Source organism: Nipponia nippon, unplaced genomic scaffold (genome assembly GCF_047370975.1).
Source record: "Nipponia nippon isolate SJK-2023a ecotype South Korea unplaced genomic scaffold, ASM4737097v1 scaffold_4, whole genome shotgun sequence".
Classification (NCBI taxonomy): Eukaryota; Metazoa; Chordata; class Aves; order Pelecaniformes; family Threskiornithidae; genus Nipponia; species Nipponia nippon.
Genome location: NW_028262358.1, coordinates 93,271,563 through 93,291,969, shown reverse-complemented (window position 1 = coordinate 93,291,969; position 20,407 = coordinate 93,271,563). Strand labels below are relative to the sequence as shown.

The window sequence follows — 20,407 nt, the reverse complement described above, 5'->3', positions numbered from 1 at the left end:
GGTGTATGGCATCTACAGAGCGACGTAGGGACAGCTAGCAAGTCTCATACACTTTCTGTAGTATTTGCTTCATAAAGGTATAAAGTTGGAAATTTCTGCAGAAAGGAGCAGACCGTGCACCAAGTGTCATTTCTTCAGGGTTGCCATCAGAAATTGAAGCCTGGCTTCTCATTTACATCCTTCATGCACTAGAAAGCTCCCTCTTTAAGCAGCTTGATTGTCTTTTACAGCAGACTTTTGTGAAACTCTGTGAACATTGCTTATTATGGGACTGCTTCTGCACCTCCCAGATTCTGAAAATAATTCATTTCCTGGAGTAATTTTTTTGGTCATATGAGGCTGGGAAAAGATAGTTTATCTTGACGATTAGCAACAAAAATAAGCCATGCCACATGCTTCTCCAGGATCCAGTTGTCTGATTAAAAGTTTGTCATGCTGAAAGAAAATAAAATAGCAACAATACTAACCTTATGCTCTGGTCTAGAAGAAGAGGTGCTGGCTTATAAGCAATTTATTTTTCTCTTGTTTTTTCAGCTTGGATACCTGTGGAATTAGTGACCCTTCTAGACATGATTTCAAAACCGCTTCAAGGGAGAAAACTGCTTTCACTTGGTCAGACGGTTCTGTCTTAAAACAATGGTGATATGTTAAAATGTCTTGTTACTGGGTTTTAAATTATTTTGCTTTTTAAGACTTTGAAACTCTGCTGCAGGTGATGGTGATGATAACTTGCTTTTTAAATGTACACAACTTGTCCATCTACATGAAGCAGACCTTTAAGATGAGGGGGACAGCAGCACTAAATAAGTGCACAGAAAATCCCCATCCATCAGTTAGAGTAGCTGGGAAGGCACAAATGAGAGACAGTCTTTTGCATAAAATACTGAGGCTATTGTGAATATTTTTAAGTCTTAGTACGCTAGCACCCAAAACTACATTTCTGTTAGTATTTAAAGTGTAGGAATTTGCTGATTTAGAAGATCAATGAAACGAAAAGCTAAGCTGCAGTGAAGTGACAGGCTTGGAACAGTCTGCCAACACTTGTTCCCAGAAAGGGAAAACAACTTAAAATACAAAATTTTACCAAAAGAAATAGTTAACACCAGAAGGTTGGGAAATGTATCTTTTTTTTTTTTTTTTAATTGTAGGAGTATTCAAGTTCTGTGGTATTTGAGCTGCGATGCGTAGAGGACTTCTAAATGTTTTAATTTCAGTAGCAACCATGTTTTTACTTCACGTGTATGTTCAGACAGAATGCATTTTAATTCTGAACTAGAAAGCACTTTAAAATGTACCTTGAGTCTCAGAGTGGATTCTCTTGTGTGCAAGCATCTTGCTAGTGATGAGGTCTGTTACTGTGAAGGTCTTAGGGCTGATGGATGAGAAACAGCCTTCAGATCCCATAGGGATCTGCACAAAGTAAGAACCTAAACAGATAAGCAGACCATTTGTTGGGGGCTATCTGGAATCAAAGCTGTGTTGGGATATGTTGTGTTGTTGTTCTGTAATTTCCTTTCTGTGTGCTTACAAGGCGCTTATCATCATGGCATTTTGCTTAGATTTAAAAACAGTGATAGCAATTTGTGGTTTGTTTTTTATTATTATTTTTGAGAGAATCAGGTTGTTTAGTTCATAGAGGGAGTTATATACAAGAGAGAAGGAGGAAAAAATGGTATGCTGTGTAGGGCAACTCTTAAATCTTTTCTTAAATTTTTTTGGAAAGAATTTTAGATTTCTCAGCCAAGCAAATCTGTTTGTGAATATGATCTGATATTCAGGGATTTTTTTTTTAAAGTTCAACCAAAGAAGATATGGAATGCCCACAAGCCAAACTGTTTCAGAAATCAGGCAAAAGAAATGACTGAGGTTGGCTATGATGCCTTAGACCACGTTTTGCTTTTACATTTGTGTACCTAGAGTCTTTGATGAAGTAAACTCTCTAGGCAGATATATCTGACAGGACTTACCATGGCCAGGAGTACATGTCCATGGTGTACCAGCCCCCTTTAGAAAGATGATGTTGGAAAACATCATGTGGTAACAGAGCTTGAGCTCAGAAGAAGGCTAAGTACTCCCACTACATGTACGTCTGTCGAGAAGGCTGTTCGAGAAGATTCCTCTGTGAATCTTTCCTGCAGGAGGAGGTGTTGCCTTCAGTGAATGAACAGAGGCAACCCGGCTTGATGGAGTGATTTATAGTACAGAAAAATTCTCTCAAGTGTGACTTCACTGCTTCTCCAGCAGAGGAATGATGACCTCTCCTTCTTAATTTCCAGGGCAGTAAAGCAGATTAGAAGGTGTTCTCTGTGTTTGATACTGTCTGCATCTGATAATGTTTTCTAGGACTGCAATATTTTCTTTCTATTATCTGAGAAAGCCAGAAGATCTGTCTAGGTAGTAGAATGGGAGAGAATGCTTCAGTAATTGCTCTGCTTCTTAGCATCTAGGGGATTTTTTTAGGCTGGCTTTATCACCACCTTTCTGCCATATCTTGATGTAATTTCATATTTTTAAATTGTTTTTTAACTTGAACCTTGTGATTTCAAAGTGAGATTTCAGTGAGTTTGCCATGTTGCGATAGCAGCCAGAAGAGATGCTTTTAAAAAAAAAAAAAAAAATCCAGTTAATTTTTTTTCTTAGACTGCAAATACGAAAAATGACTTAATCATATGATTGTCACCTATTGTCTTCAGTGGGCAGAGTTAATGCTATTTTGGGTGCCCTGACTGTGCATTTCAATCCATAACATATAATAAATTATTTTAAAATGTAACCATTATTCCATTGGTTTTTCATGCCAGGAACAGTTAAAGGGAGACTTGCAATGTCACTGAAATGTATTTTTTTATTGTATAATTGAAATGTGCTTAGTTCTGAACTGTTTTAACATAATTTTTGTAGCGGAATTTACACAGCATGTAATTTTATCCTTATACTGCATTATCTATATTCTAGCTACTCACCCAATTAAGAAAAGTAGGAAAGAATACTGAGTCAATTAAATGAGCAAATTGACTGTTCTGGGAGCCTATTTAACAAGCTCTTTTACATCAAAACCTACAGATATTAATCTGACGGAGAATTTCTTTGGTTCTGATAAAAATGACAGCCTGTTACACATCTATGCTGGAAACATACATTGCTTCATCAAAATACTGTTGCAGTCGATCAACAAAATATTCCAGTCCTCTGTGGACAAAAAAGCTAAGATATGTACAAAAATATCTTTATAAGCCACAATTATCTCTTTGGAATGCAAGATAACTATTATTTGATTTGAAGGTTTACATTATTTGAGGGAGAGAACAGTTCAAAAGTGTTAAACCACTTTACCACCACCCTGTGGTAAAGAAAACAGCCGGTGTTTAAGCAAGAAATTGTAGAAGACTAGCATTTGTATTGCATTAAAACCATTATGCAATATTTTATCAGTGTGTGACCAGTATCACAGAAATGCCTCATTGATTAACAGAGTTCTGGATAAGTAAGCACACTTTAAAATTTTGCATCTCAGTGTTAAATGCACATGCAACTTTAAAATATGGTTTTAGTTTAGACCCCTGCCTCCATATTACTAGCACTTAAACCAAAAAACTCATTAGTAATTCTAGTTTATTTATAGATGTGCTAATTACATTCAGTCACAAAATAGAAGTGATTTACCATCTATCATGAGTATAAAGGAATGGAAGGGCAAATAATCATTTAAACAATTATGTCTATTTTTACCCCACTGGTTTTGTAACTTGGTATGGCTTTTATGAGCATCCTGAGTAAACAGTAGGTGGGTAGGAATTAATTTCCTAAAATTCTGTCTTTTCTCATGGAGGTACTAGGAAGTCAATATTTTACAGAGGCAAAGTGGGTCTGTCATAGGTAAGTGTGTACTGTTGCATGGAGGATGTTAAATGTAATTAATTCCAAAGTGGCAGTGTAAATAGTTATTATAAATACATTTATTAATCTAAACTTCAGAAAAATCGAACAGGAAAGATGAAGTCTGTAATAGGCTGTCACTTTGAATCACATGATAAAATAAAGCAAAAGTGAAAATGAATCAGTAAAATAAATCAGTGAAACTAAATATGCCCATTAATGTATAAATATTGTTTTGGAAATGAGATCTGAATCTATGCTTTAAATTAGAAGTAAACCCAGCCTTCATATAGGAAGGGGAAATGCTCTGTAATGAAGTGATCATTTAATAAATTTCATTAAGTACTAAGTCAAATTTTGTGCTTTCAAAGTATTACCTATTAGCGTGTTCCCATACTTGTGCAGTACAAGCATAGAACTCGTGCGGAAGCAAGAGAGCAGATCTTTAAAAGAAGTAAGATGAAGGAGATGTTTGCTATGTAAGGCTTGCAAGTGTCAGTAATTTTGCTTCCAACATGTCTTTGCAATATGTCCTCCTGCATTTCTGTATTGTTATCTAGAAATCTCTTCAAATCATTGTACAAGCAAAAAGTTCAAGCTACGTTTAGTTCAGCTTGCTTTATTGAATTGGAGTATTCACTTCAACAACGAAACACGCCATAAAACATGGCTGGAGAATAAAACCTGCATCATTCCTGCATCCCTTTTAGCAAAGGATGATAATTAAGTTGTTCAGAACAGCTGAAAAGCAAGAATCAAAACATTGCTTGACTACGTCTTGCAGAAGAATGATTACATTACATTACATATTGTGATTTAAAGTGCAAGATTGCTGCTTTCCCTTCGTATGGAAGTTTTTGGTTTGGATTCTGGAGGTTTTGTTCTGGCACGTCTCTGATTTTTCCTGCTTTGGTAATCTTGGATTGATTCCTGTCTTACAGCTAAGAGGAACCAGGTGGGACTTCTGTCAGCATTTGCCTGTGTTACCATAAGCTAGCAGAGGAAGGTGATAGATTAAATATCGACAGTCCTTTCCTTTCTTTAGTACTGTTTCCCTGCATAGGCTGCAATTCAAAGCGTATGTGTGCCATTCACCTCTTTTATTTGGGAACCTGATATTCTGGAGTTGAGGGGAAGCAGTCGTTTTATCACCCTTTTCCTTAGACTGATGTTTCTCAACAGGAGTTGCTAGAATTAACTCTGCAGCTGCTTTGGGACTTCTGCCCAGATGGGGAGATGTGCAGGAATGGCATCTAGCATGTGTGGGGCTGCCTAAAAAGAAGTAGAGAACAGTGTCCTCTTTAGAGATTACAGAGTGAGAAATTACACCATCCATTTTTCTTTTAGAGAGGTAAACTACATACTCATAATCAAACCAATCTGCGATCTCAACCAGCAGATTTTAATGATCTCCTAGAGAGTGGGGTTCTGTAGGTACTCTAAGGCACAGGCAAGCAAGAAGCAAGATTTTCCCTTATTTTACTGTTATACTCTGATCCTGCAAACTTTGTGTTTTCATGATTGCTTCCTCGCTAGATGAAAAATGCTGCTGTACAGAAGAACAGAGTAGTTTCTGTTGGTTCTGAATTTGGCATAGCCTTAACCCAAAGCTATTTCCAATCATACATTGTTAAAAAGTATACCTTTTGAGCTGTTAATTAATATATTTTATTTGAAACTATGAGTGTTTGGGATAAATGCTTTGAGAATTTTGGGCTTTTGCCTGTTATCATTTCAAGAATGTTTTAAAAATGTAAGTTGCAGTAGCAACCTATTGATCTGTACCTCACTCTTTTGCTTATGCACTTCGGAGTGATATACTGTAATAGACATATTTCATAATACTATACCATATAAATAGTCAGAAAAGTAAAGTATTTAAAATTACATAATTAAATTTTAATCTGAAAGTAATATTCCTTTTAAGTCATTGGCATAGCTTTTTGCAAGAAGTGGAGAGCATTGCAGCAGCTAAAACCAGCAACCTACCCTAAGCTTGTTATTTTATCTCTCAGTTTATCAGGTCATGTTGCATTCAACATCAGCTTAGCACTTTGGCTTCCAGTGCCATATGAAGTTTAAACTAATTGTTCTGTCCTTCAGAAATCCACACAACTTTACATTACTGTGCTGTACATTTGATCTGATTTCGTTTTGTGTTTGCTTTTGTCTGCTGTGGTCTTCCAGTGAAGCAAGCAGCAGCATCTCAGAAGAGAGGAAGCGAGTTCCCATTGATGGTGTCCATACATAGAGCACTTTCCCATTTCCTGATGTGATACCAGGCTTTTGAATAACACTGGTCTTCATTCTTTAATTGGCCAGCCATACACACTGAGTTATTTTTATTCCTGTGGACTGTAGCACCCTTATCAATAAAATGGAGATCGTTCTACTTTTTTTTTAATTTAAATAAAGCATGTTGAGGTCTGTTGACTGAAATAAGAGCTATTTGCAATAGTGAATAGCAATAGAAATCCAATAGCAATGACTGTTTGAATAGTCATTCTTTCCTTCCTTCCTTCCTTCCTTCCTTCCTTCCTTCCTTCCTTCCTTCCTTCCTTCCTTCCTTCCTTCCTTCCTTCCTTCTTTCCTTCCTTCCTTCCATCCATCCTTTCTTTTGGATTTCTCAGTATGTTAAATTATCTATAGTTATCTTGTAGTATATGGTCTATCTGAGTCTTTGTCTTGCCTTTGAGCACCTTGATAAATCTTGAAAGGAGTAATTTAAACTCTTTACAGCTGCTGAAATTTTTAATAAGATTACTTGGTCTGGTAATATACTTCTCTCTCCCATTAGAATATATATTTCAGGTAAATTTAATTGCCTCTTTAAGCTATGTGCATCTTGAGAAATTATCTTAAAATAATTTTGATTTATTTTGCACTGCCATAAGTCAAAGGATTTTTTTTTTTTAAGCCTTAAGCATAGTGTGTGGCAAAAAATGACAAGCTTTGGTAGCTTTTTTTTTTTGATGTAGGTAATTTTGAACCTCATGGGCTGATTCTGATGGCAGAAGATTGTGGTTAGAGCAGGATTTTTTTGTTGCTGTTTAAGTTAAAAAACATGAAAAAGATGCTGAATGCAAAACCTATTTTCAATGCAGCAATAATGACAAAATAGAAAAGCAGTAGAAGATAATTTTTTCCTGGACCACTTTCCCACGTCTGTGTCTGTGCGAAGTGGGGACTTGCCAGCTTTCCAGCGTGCTGTGTGCTGCGCAGTGCTGAGCAGTATTTCTCTCCCTTGTTGGTAACCGCATGGTGTATGGTGCATGTTTTTTTTGAGGATGGCATGATGTCTCAGCTGCCAAAGAATGAAAAAGCCTCTCAGATGAATACAGCCAGTCAGATTAAAAGCCTGTTAAGTTAATGCCACGTGGTGTTCGTGGGGTCTCCATCCTTGGAGATATTCAAGACCTGACTGGACATGGCCCCAGGCAACCTGATGTGGGGTGGGGTTGGACTAGGGACCTCAGGTGGTCCTTCCAAAGCTCAGTTATGCTGTAATTCTCTGAAATTTAATTTAGCAGAAAAATGAAATCCAAATTGTTGCACGCCTGTATGTGTTACATTTCATAGGTCTCTGTCCTCTTAAATGAGAAATTCATCATGAATTTATCAAAATAATTTCCTGGATTTTTATTTTGATTCCGTTTGCGTTTTTATACCGTCAGGATAACGATATTTAAGATGTTACAGTTCTGTGTAGATGTTTTGACATCCTCATAATTGTAATGCTTCAGTATCATATATAATGAATGCTTTGTTTCTTGGGAACTTCCATTAGTATCTCTTACAACCATGTTAAATAAGTATTATACTTCGAATTCCCAGACTGGATAATCATTTTACTCAACCAGCTTCACCCTCAGCCAGAAGTTTGTAAACGACTTTACTGTTGACTAGATGTCACAGTCAACAGTGGCAAAAATGACAGACACCACCATCAGCAGTGATGTTGACAGCAAGTAATACTGTTGGCATGGGAAGTGATCATCTCTGTGTCGGGCTGCTTGCCAGTCTGAAGTCATTAATGGTACTTGTACTCAGAGTGGCTACTTTAATGGCCTTTTCTTAGGGTTTGCATTATGGTAAGTCCTATTGCTGTAATTCCAGGCCTCCTACCAGACCTCCTGACTGGCAGAAGTTGGAAAATAGTACAAAGATAAGTTTTGGCTTCAAATGTTAGTTTCTTTTTAAGATAAATGCTTTAATAATGCAAAATGTTTTTACTTTCATTATTACTGTCATAGTTTTTATTAGATGAAACAAGCATATTTTAGGGGGACCTTAACTGCCCTTAGGAGCTTTCATCTTTTTGATGTTACAGCGAATAAAGCATTTATCACTTCTGAAACCACGTGTATAGATAGATCTTTGTTTCTGCTTCAACTCTAACATGACAGGCAATGCAAGGAAAACTGAGCGTGTGAGAAACCTTAACTCTGCAGGTAGTTTGACCTTTTTTCTAGTGAGCACTGTCAAAAGGTGCTTTCAGAGGGCATGTCTACTGAGAAAACATCTGTAGTAAGTTGAATGGTAATCCTTTGTATCTTCTTTTTTTTGCCATTAACTGTTGAGAGACTTTAGGTGACTAGTTCCTTGGTTTTAGAAAACAAAATTATGAAGAACTTAATCCTGATTTCTTCCCCAAACCACAGGGCTGTAAGAGACTTACTCCTGCATATTATAGCATTGATAGCTCCTGTATTTATGTAGCTCCTTCACTCGCTTCTTTATCTCAAGAACTACTGAAAAGATCATTAGAAGTAGGGAGCCTCCACCAGTTGAGTCAACTTGGTCAGAGTTGAGTCTCATTGACTCAACTCAGAGCTGAATCTTTGGGTGGAGGTACCCTACTTCTTTCTTCAAGCTGAACAAACTAGGTGATAGCAGAAACCTCCCAGTAGCTGAATTTATGCTTTACTAGAGCATGCTCAGATAATCTAAACCAAGATAGCTCTGTAACTACGGGAAACTCTGGCCTGCTAGGTGAATCTCATTATTTGAGCCTCTTGAAAAGGAGGAATTGGTCCAACTTCAGAATTTTCCTGAGTCACACAAACTCCATGCAGTTTCTTCTGGTCTCCAGAGCAGTGCTCTTCCTTCCAGTCCGGCAGTGGTTTGCCCTTTCAGTCACCCTGGCAGCTTTTCAAGTTTAGGTTTCTTCAGTGCCCTCCCTTTCTGCCGGTCCATAGCAGGAGCTGCCGGTGCCGAGGAGCTCTGAGGAGCGCAGCAGCCTCTCCTCCTTCCCTGGGGACGTAGTCAGGGCACTGCAATGGAGTAGCCTTCCTCTTCTTCTTCACTTGCATCCTTTCTGGGTTAAACATAGATAAGGTAGGTACACAGTAAACTGAAAACCAACTAAATAATTCTACCATCTGTTACGAGCTATCAAAACAGAAGTAGGATAAAATAAGAATTCATAATAGCTTTAAAAATATAGTGCAATCTGGAGAGAAAACAGGTGAATGTTTATGTAACACAGCTTGCCGTGAAAAATCTAAGTCGTACACTTTTGACATGTTAATGATTTTAAAGCTTCTTAAATATCATCGGTGAAATTTATCCAGATACCATTTCAAAGAGTCACTGTCATCACAGAGCTAGGTAAGCCTCTGTAGGTGCATTTCTTCCTGGATAGATGGACAAATACAACTTATGTAATTTGCAGCATATAGTTATTGCTGCTCTCTTTTCTTTCATAAATTAGTTGTTTTAATTAATCTTTTTGTTTATGGTCGAGTTGCTTCTCTTTTGGCTGACTTCACCCCCTGTAGGAGCCATTCTGTCCAGTGGTGCAGAAAACCATGTCTATGATAAGGAGCTTGATGAATCATGAACAGTCATAATTTATACAGAGGATTGTTCTTGTATTACCCAGTGTATGCAGATGAAATGGCTGTGGGACAAGAATTTCTGTAATAGGACTTAGTACAGTCACCTCTGAGATGAGCATCAAGCCCGTGAACCACAGTGGTGGGGAAATATACCTCTTGGGTTTTTGGTCAAGGGTTTACTTACGATAAGTTTGTTTATCTTTTAGAAGGTTTCAAAGAGACTAAAGATATTTATAAAAAATGTAGGAACCAAAGTGCTGGGTATTCACCAAACTCTTCTACATTCCTTTTTTTTTTTTACAGGACAGTGATTTTTATTTTTCTTTACTTTTTTTTTTCCCGTGGAAAGGCATATTACAGAACTCTGAAGTTCTTTAGATTGCTTCTGATCAAAACACAAATTTTAGCAAAGAACAACTTCTAGAAGGTTTCCTGAGCTAAAGTGTTCCGATAAATAGTATGGATCCAGAGAGAATGACAGAAAACATCTGTGCTTCTGGAGTGAAAGCTGTTCTTCCCAACATAGGAGTTTTCTGTGGCCTTTGCCTTTCATGAGTGAGATTTTTCTGTAATTCAGGCTATAGTTTCACAGTAGGCAAGAACAGGATGAGGAGAATTCTTGATCTTAAGGCATTGCATTAATACAAATTAATGTGGAAATTGGTTCCTTTGTATTACAGCATAATTTCAAAATCAGTAGCTTATGGCATGTACTTACTAAATCATGTCTGTCTAGCTGAATAGATTTAATTGTGCTTCACTGAGAAGGATGTAACACCCTTTGAGGATTTCTTTCTTTTTGATAACGTTTGTATTTAGAAATATACATATGTGCAAAAAAATTTAAAGTAATATCCCCAACTGCTAACCTAAAATTAAGAATATGAATGTGAAAAAAAATATTCATACAGTACATCAGATGGGCTATTTATTTCATTATGATAATGAAGCACATCTTTTTAATGAATTAGAAACTGTTTTGAGAAAAACAGGTGGTGCCTAAAGTTGGGACTGAGTCAAGAGGCATCATACTTGCAAATGAGGCAAGTGGTGATAAGTAACACAATGTGCTGTTGGTAAAAATTGTTGACCCAATCTGCTCTGTGCTGTTCAAATCATCCGCTAGATCTTCAAACAACGGCACGTGTCTCTTATAAAGGATAAACTGTTTCTTGCTTGTTAACTGTCCAGTAATAAAGAATTAAGACTTTCAGTGACAGCAAAGTGATTATAAAAAAAGCCCAGAATTACGCCCTTTCTCATGATTTCAAGGAGAGGCTTTTTTAGTCCACCCAAACTGAAGGAATTTCTTTCTTGTCCTGGGTAGTGATGGTTTGCACTGCATAGGTGGCTTGTCCTGGATAGAGGGGATTACAGATGTGCCAAAGCTGGCCTTCAGTTCTACCAATTTCAGCGGTCGACTGGAAGGACGAACTCGAAGTTTATGCACCCAGGGACATGTGGCAGGGGCATAGCATTTTAGCTGTGCGTAGCCCTCCTTGGTTTTTTGTTGTACATCAGCCTACTTCCTGCTGCAGCGTAGAGCAGAGTTCAGTCTTTTGAGCTTTTTTATAAAGAAAATGCCAGCCTATTACAAAGTTGCATTGCAAAATGCGGTATGGAAAACTGAATGTCAGTCTTAATAAGTGTTGCCTGTCAGCCTCGGCAGTCCTGTACTGTTAATTTTCTAGTAAACAGGTGCTCAACATGAATGATATTTAGATTATTTTTGGATAAGTTATTCAGCAAAACTAGTGAGCAGTTAACCTTATGGTATTTTTCATAAGTCCCTCTCACATATTTACTGTTGCATGTGTTCAGTGCTGTCTTGTAGTGCACCGGAATGAGCTTCATACTGTGATGCACCTTTAGCCACCTATGTAGTTGCTGCATGAGACTTTAATGTGTATGTATGCTCCATGAATTCTTCCGAGTTGGAGGTCAATGGTAACGTCTCATTTCCTTTCTGGGTGCTTCTGATTCTCCTTAACCAACAAATTCACAGATCCTGTCAGGAGGAATTGTAGTGTTGAAATAAAAACAAAATAAAAAGCTCCAAATAAACGTATTTCTGAGAATGGGACATACATAAGTCCATGGGACCTGACGGCATGCACTCACAAGTGCTGAGGGAGCTGGCTGATGTCATTGGAAGGCTACTCTCAATTATCTTTGAAAGATCTCGTCAGTTGGGAGGGGCTCTTGAACACTGGAAGAAAGCAAATGCCACTCCTGTCTTTGAGAATGGCAAGAAGGAAGATCCAGGGAACTACAGGCCAGCCAGCTTCACCTCCAGCCCTGCAAAGGTTAAGGAGCAGTTAATCCTGGAAATGATTTCCAAACAAATGAAGGACAAGAAGGTGATCATGGCTAGCCAGCATGCATTTACAAATGCTTAACCAACCTCATAGCATTCTACAGTGGGGTGACTAGCTTGGTGGATAAGGGGAGAGCAGCGGGTATTGTTTACCACGACTTCAGTAAGGCTTTTCACACTGTCTCCCATAACATCCTCATAGACAAGCTGACAAGGTACAGGTTAGACAAGTGGACAGTGAGGTCAAAACAAACTGGACAACAGGGCGCAGAGGGTGGTGGTCGGTGGCACAAAGTCCAGTTGGAGGCAAGTCACTAGTGGCGTACCCCAGGGATCAATACTGGGTCCCGTACTATTTAACCTCTTCATTAATGAGCTGGACGATGGGACAAAGTGAACCCTCATCAAGTTCACATATGACACAAAACTGGGAGGAGTGGCTGATACACCAGGTAGATGTGCTGCCATTCAGAAGGACCTGGAGTGCTGGAGAACTGGGCAGAGACGAATCTGATGAAGTTGAACAAAAGGATATGTGAAGTCCTGCATCTGGGGAAGAATAACCACAGGAACGAGTACAGGCTAGGGACCGAGCATCTGGAAAGCAGCTTTGTAGAAAAGGACCTCGGGGTCCTGATGGACAACAAGCTGACCATAAGCCAGCAATGCTCTCTAAAGGCAAAGATGGCCAACAACATCCTGGAGCATTAGAACGGAGCATTAGGGGGAGTGTTGCCAGCAGGTTGAGGGAGGTGATCCTTTGCCTCTACTGAGCACTGCTGAGGCCACATCTCTCCAGATGCTGTGTCTAGTTTCTGGGTCCCCCAGTACAAGAGAGATACAAACACAATGGAGAGAGTCCAGTGAAAGACTATAAAGATGATGAAGGGACTGGGGCATCTGTCATGAAAAGAGGCTGAGAGAGCATGGACTGTTCAGTCTGGAGAAGTGAAGGCTCAGGGGGCATCTCATCAATGTGTATAAATACCTGATGACGGCGAACGAAGACAGTGGTGCCCAGTGACAGGAGAAGAGGCAAGGGGCACAAATTAAAAAGAATGAAACTCCTTCTGAACGCAAATAAACACTTTTTTTCTGTGAGGGTGGTGAAACACTGAAACAGGTTGCCCAGGGAGATTGTGGAGTCTTCATCCCTGGAGATATTCCAAACCTGAGTGAACATGGTCCTGGGAAACCTGCTCTAGCTGACCCTGCTTGAGCAGCAAGGCTGGACAAGATGATCTCAAGACGTCCCTAACAACCTAGATGATTCTATCATTCTGTGAAGCAGACTTATTACACATATTATTGAAGCTATACCTTCAAGAGAGAGGGGCATAACAGAGCATGAAAAGGAAGTATTGGAGATTTTCTCTCCATAAGCATTTAAGGTATCCCATTTGGGTGCAGCCACCCTTTGTCTGGAGCTAAGCATCAACTTCTCTTTGGCAGGCAATTTCTTATCTTCTTATGAAATCAGACTTTGGGTTTTGATTGGAATTTCTAGATTTTATTTATTTCTTTTTTTAACATGCTTTTTGATTCTAAACAGCTAAACAAAGTTACTGTAGTAATAAAGTGGAAGGGCCAGTTGTGACTCTCCTGCCCTTCTTGCTCAATGCTTTTTGCCTTCCTTGTCTTGATTCTTTTCCCACTCTGTGATGGGAGGCCTGGCAGGATTAAGGGAAGGTATCTTTGGGGTGATGGAGGGCAGAGCGAAGAAAGTGAGACTGGGCCACAGTGACTTGAAAGACAAATGGACTTAGAAGAAGGAGAAATGAAATTAGTGGACTTTATTAGCAGAATACACAAGAGGGAGACAGGTATGTTGGGCTAGTCACTAGGCTTCGGGGAGATGTAGAAAGGTAGAACTGCGGGATGTTTGTATTTGCATAACATCGGTGTATATAATTTTATGCAAGTTTTCTCTCAGACTTTGCAATGCTTTTCTAAGAGTAGGTGTATCCTGCAGCCCTACTAAGAATAGGTAAGGAATCTTAAGAAAATCATGATTTAAAAAAAAATAGGTGGGAAGGAAAGTGGAAAAAATAAATAGAAAGTGGAAAAGTGTAGTAGAAGAATTGGTAGGGAAGAAATAGCACAACCAAAAATCAAAAGGATAATTAATGAAGGAAGAAGATGGCAGTAGTTGTATAAAATGTGGGAAAGAACTAGAAATATGCATCTGCCATCTCTGTCAGTGAGGGAATAATGTTGAAAACTGCTCAACTATGTGCCAGTTACATGATTGCTGTTCCTCACTGGAGGCACTTTCTGAAAAAAATTTGCCACTCCAAAAGTGGCAAAAAGTTTTAAAAAGTGTTATGGAAGGCTGCTAAGTTTTGGAAAAAGAATTAAAAAAATAGTTCTGATTTATCTCAGCTGACAAAGATTAGTCAGCTTTGCATGTGTAATCTAGGTGTACTTAATACCTGCAAAAATAATCAGTCATTCATAACAAGTTCTTTTTTAGACATTTATTTGCACTACAGTGCACTACCCTTCCACTTGGGTCCTGGAACATGCTGATTTTTGCTGGGGAGAGACTGCCCTAATGAGGTGAGAAAACTGGCCTTTTATATTAAAAAAAAAAAAAAAAAGAATTTAAGTCTGTAAGGCTGTCTTTTTTAACAGTTTTCTGTTTGTAACGATCTCAATAGCAAGAAGATGATGTTTAACCCTTTAATACATGAAGTTACCTGGATAGACTAATGTTGCTTTTCCAAGAGAAACTGCATTTAAGTTCAGTGCACTTTTTCTTTAAAAATGCTCTTAGTAATTGATCATGGATATGCTGATCAATGTGAAGAACTGTGTATTGATGTTAACGTCAAATGAGATCTTTCCTTTTATTTTCCTTGCTTTTAGATGTGACAAATTGCCAAACTGTGTTCTCCTGTGTGTATTGGTGTCATGAATATTTTTCTAGGTTCCACAGGGTTTTGTTAGTGAGCTGATGTAGATCTTTGTTAACAGGAAAACATCTAAATCCTTGAGGAGAATTTAGTCTCTTAAAACAACTGTGTAAGTCTAGTGGATTTCTAGTGACACTGTTGGCATCCACTTGTATTTTCTCATCACCAGTTTATGTCATCATCATGTATTTTCTCATCATTGATACAGTTGATGCACTGTGTGGCTTATAGTAGGGTGCCAAATTCTTCTGTGCAGAGTTGAGAAAAGTGAAAAATGAGCAGAACACTTGCGCTTTTAGCGGGTATTATTGCTGAAAATATTTTGGTGCCTTCAGAGAGAAGATGCTCAAGAAAAGCAGAACATAAGTGGTGTAATATTTATTTCCACTAGCATCACTTTTATTTTTGGAAGCACTGCAGGTCTCATAGAACTCATTTTACAGGGGAAAAATAGATAAATCAGTTCCCCACTTGCCACTGCTTCTCTGTCATTTTTTCATCTCCTCCCATTCTGCCTTTAAAATTAGGCTTCTAAGAAGTCTTTTAAAAAGCAACCACTGTGAGACATGTTCATTAGATCTGCTCTTCTTCTTGCTCATTGAGCCTTAAGTTAGATGATTGAAGTTGGGACAGCAGTTGCAAGCAATTGAATTGATGACTTGGAAGAAAAGCTAGCAGGTGAATTCAGCGGGGGGTCCTTTTTACTATGTAGTTCCTTGATTACGAAGAAAACAGGGTATCACATTTCTGCAGATCACTGATCCAGGTAGTAATACGATCCCCATCTCTAGCCCATCAACAAATAATAAATCCAGAGCTGCAAGCGGATGGGGAGTAGAAGTGGGTGGATGATGCTGTGCTCCTCAGGAGTTTGGTTTACAAGCTAGGAAGGTGATGCAGGAGGTGATGTTCATAGTTTGACTATGTCTCTGGTATTGACTATTTAGTCAGTAGTCTTCAGAAAATTATCAGTTGTATAATACTTGGAAAATAAAATCCAAAAGAAGCTGTTGTCTTCCAGTCTGCTTTTTGACCCATCATCTCACATAAATAATTCTGGATAGAATTAATAATGTAGATGTTTGGTGTTTGACAGCAGATGTATGCTGTGAATGAAAAAATCTTAAGGTAGTTTAGTCAAAATAGGATGTTCACACAGGGAAATTTTTGTTTCTTTTCAGACAAAAGAGGAGTTACTTGTGTTTAATAAATAATAAAAGGTTCTGTTTGCCAGAAATAGTCTTATGTAAGTAGGCATAGCTATTCTCTGTATAGAATCAGATATATTTTTGGTTTTCAAGTTTCACCATTATTAGTAAATGCGACTTCACGTCTTTCCAGTACAGTTCGTGTAGTGTTATAATATAAAACTCTAGGGATTTCTATTTATATATTTTTGCTCTATGCATACTTCTGTAGATCCAATTCTGTTTACACACGCAATGAAATTAAGAAGCGATGGATGTATACAAGTAGCATCAGTGCTGTGATGAAGTGCTCTTAAAATAAGTATGCACAAGTAGAAGTGTCTGGAGATATAAAATATTTAGAGGGTTGAATTAATGACCGGGAAAGATGGCTTGATGTTTTGAAAGGTTTTTTTTTTTTTAAAATTAATCAATTATGGATTAATATAAAGCTGTTTGATTAGCTGGCGGCAGTGGGTGTTGCCTCTGCGATGGTAAGGGAAGGAGTCGGCGTGAGGCAGCTGTAAGGGCAGCTTATCCCAGGGCTGGGGCACAGAGCCTGCATCTCCTCAGGGCGGATGGTCAGTCGGAGACGTAAGGAGGGCATCTCCTGCTGTCCTGCAGCCCAGGGGGCTGTCCTGGGACTGGGGCACAGGCAGCCCTGACATGGCCGGTGCTGGGATTTCTCTGGGTTGACTGCAAGGAGGTGTTTTCCCGCCAGCCTAAAGCTAGTGACGCTGCTGACTCCTCCTTTGCGGTGACTTCTGAAATGCACTGTGCGCGTAAAGATAGAATTGTGTGTTGTGATTTAAAAGTACCTTCTATTAGGCAAATTTTTTTAAAATAGATTTTGGAGGAAGTAAAAACCATTAACTATAAAAAATGATCTGTAATATAAGATGTTCTGATATTTGTTTCAAAATGCTTTTTAAGGACTCTTTCTGCAACTTCATGTGAAACCCCATCTCTCCCCAAGTTCATTCTATAATACTTCCTTAGCTGACAGAAAGTTTCCATGTGTTTCTCAGCATGCGTGTGTATATGTATAGCTAGTTAATGGGCTGTATAAATAAGGATTGTGCTTCTTGTCTAAATGATCCATCTTGTTGATACTGCTGTGGAGCCTATCCGTTGTCATCAGAGCTGAGCTCAGGAGGCTGGATGCTCATTTTGGTGAAATCTCAGCTGCTGCTTTTTTTTTTTTTTTTAATTTTTTCTCCTCGTGGCAGAACTCAAATCACACTTACGGTTTCAGTCAAAAAAATCACAAAGTCAGTGTTAATGTGGGTTTCTTTCACATGAATCTGAAAATGGTTTCCCTTTTCTTTGGTTTCTGTGTTTAAGACCAGTCCCAGAGAACTGTCTAAACATAAGACTAAGGATCACAGAGCTCTGCATTACCAGTGTTACTTAAAGCGCCACTAAAGTTCTCATCTTCCTAGGATGTATATGTAAAATTAAAGGGTGAATTTTCTCGGTAAGGATTTTAAAACTGAAAAGGGATTGTTTCTTTAGTTTTAATTCCCTCCACAGGAGCTGCCATTTTATTGATGCTGTTTAGCAGAGGACCCAGATTACAGCAGAGCGCTGAGAAGTTGTTTGTTAGAGAACACTGGAAGTCAGAACATTTCTAAGTTGTGAAACATCCTGCTAAGTTTATTTTATAATTAAATGTTTAAAGGTTTCTGTATTAACCAAAACAGGTATAGAGTTTACATCACAGGACTTCAGTCTTTCAGCTTTTCAATACGACTGCGCACATGACAGCGTACAGAGACTGTTCAAAGTTAGCAGGGTGGTTTTGATCAACCGCCACTTCAAATCAGTGTTTTTTCGCACTGGCTTTTATATGACATGATAGTATCAGTGAATAATCTGAAGAAATATCTTCAGGGTATATCTGATATCTACTCCTTTTATTTGGGTAGCAGCTACTCAGCCTAGTGAAAAAACACAGGCTTTAAGCCTTGTATTTGTTATCTCTAACACATATTTCTGTGTTAGCTTGGATTTTTTCCTACTGCTGTCCCACAGACGGTGCAGGCACTGCCCAGATGCTTCTCCAGCCTTTTACACCATGGGTGATCAAATCAGATGTTTTCAGCAGTCCCAGCTTAAAACCTTTTGACTCTTTGGTTGATCCGTACCTGTCTGGCGTTTCTTTGTAGTAGAACGCCTGCATCTGCCAGACGTCCAAGGGTACTCAGTTTGTGTCTTCCCAAAACAACTCAGGGAAAGATGCTTTCCTTGAAGTTCTTGCATGCTGTAGTGAAGAGGAAATGTCACTCTAAAGATGCCCCTCAGGTGTGTCTCAGCAACTGACTACAAGTCAACCAAGTCCTAGTGCAGGAGGAACCGTTGCAGTGACCCAAAACCCAACTTTCCTGGTGCAGTGATGGTGCCTGGTGCTCAGGCATGGAGATGTGAAAGAAATAGCAGGAGAACTGCCCCCCCAGCCCCATTTCTCCAGGACTTCTGTCCAGAAGACAGCTGCAGGGCTTCTGCCTCTTCCTTTTCATTTCTCCCTCCTGACAAGTTTCAGCAAGTGGGATCAGAAGACAATAAAGAATCAATGCCAGTTAGTTGTTAGGGCAGTTATGAATCTGAGTTTTAAGCTAAGTAAAAGTAATGCGATTATCAAATAATATATATAATCATTCAGTTGATTGAAATTGTAAAAATCAGGTAGTATGATTTAATATTTTGCTACGTATTTTGACAATAGTGGATAAGGGAAAAAAAAGATGCCTTGTATAATAATCACAATCATGTTACCTGAGCTGTGTCTTGATTCATTTATGTAAAAACATGAATCTCTGCTGAAAAGAAAATGAAGCGTGAAACTTGGCACAAAACAAGAGTGTTGTATGTTTCTTGGTTATTCATTTTTTAGATTCAGTCCGTAGTTCTGATTCAAGAGGGAGATGTGGGGAAAAATGGGATGTAGGGAAATGACAGAGATTTTAGAGGTATCTTCAGGAAATGGACTTTGGGGAGCAATCTCATGATTATTCTCTGAGCTTTTTGACAATTTTTGATTTCTGAAAAATTATGTTATAGGGTGTATAATGCTTTTAGTCAGTCTAGTAAAAATATTTCGTAGTTTGGGAAAGAGAGAGCTCTCTTCAAGTATTGTGTTTCTTTGGCTTATTTCCTAGCTGCTAAATGCTTCTTCTCAGGGTAGAACCTTTCAAAGATCAGCAAAGGAAGTACTAATAAGGCATGAGGCTGTTGCTGCCAGTCTAATGTAATTCCTTTTGTAGTGAAGGTAGAGCAGAAGCAGAAAACTGCAGCCAGTTCCCCATGGGATGGAGAGAATGCCTATATCCTAGCTGCAGTAAAATGGAAAAAAATTATGGTAGAGAATGGAATTAACTCATTATCTGACAAACGTACCATATCTTACTGAAATCCCATTATGTGATAGTACACAGGAACTTGATCACGGTGGAGATACCAGGCATGGAGCATTTTCCCTGAATATGCAAAAGATGTTCACTGCAAGTGGCTAAGTAAGCCAGAACATGCACGTATGGGTGAAGATCATTCTGCACACACAGACATGGATTAACCAGATCTGAGCCACTGGAACAGCGGTAACAGAAAATATCTTTAAAGCCAGCTTAACCAATTCCACAGGGATAGCTTTGGCTTTGGGGAAAACTTGTTTGACAACAAATGTCATTTATCAAACTAGAAAGGATCTTGTTTAGATGAGGGGAAGAATCCTTTTCCTTGCTCCAAGTGGACTTTTCAAACATTGCTTGTAGATCAAATGTTACTCTATATGCTTAATGATAATCAATAGTATTTCACAGGCTCTAATGGCATGTGAAAATGTCAATTGCTGGACCCCAGGTCAGATACAATCTGTGCAACATATGGGCTTGATCTGAAATTTTGTTAGGTATAGAATATATTTCAGAAAGCATCTAAGGAAATTTTTGCAGTGGTTCCTACAAATCTTGGTAGAGATGCATCTAAGGTTGTGGAGGAAGCCTTGAAATGTAACAAGACTGCTTTTTATCACCTTTGAAAGGTCATGGCAATCAGGAATGTTCCCTGATGACTGGAAAAATACAAATGTTGCACCCATCTTGAAGAAGAGCAACACCTACAGCCTTGTTGGTCTCTCCACAGCACCTGGGAAGATTATGGAGTAATTTCTTCTGGAATCCATTTCTGAGCACATGAAAGGCAAGAAGGTGATTGAGAACAGCTAGCATGGCATTACCGATGACAAATCATGCCTGACCAACCTAATTGCCTTCT

General features: G+C 38.7%; 1 protein-coding gene across 37 annotated transcripts in view; it reads left to right on the top strand.

Moving 5' to 3' along the window:
• Positions 1 to 20,407, top strand: part of RIMS1 (regulating synaptic membrane exocytosis 1) — a 344,078-nt gene that overhangs the window by 66,649 nt on the left and 257,022 nt on the right. For 30 of the 37 annotated variants that reach the window (XM_087773390.1, XM_087773377.1, XM_087773408.1 and 27 more), the window contains exon 2: positions 535 to 612. The exons of the other annotated variants lie outside the window; for them this stretch is intronic. In XM_087773390.1, coding sequence (XP_087629516.1) covers positions 535 to 612 — 78 coding nt within the window. The remainder of the gene's footprint in view (positions 1 to 534; positions 613 to 20,407) is intronic. 37 annotated transcript variants of the gene reach the window in all.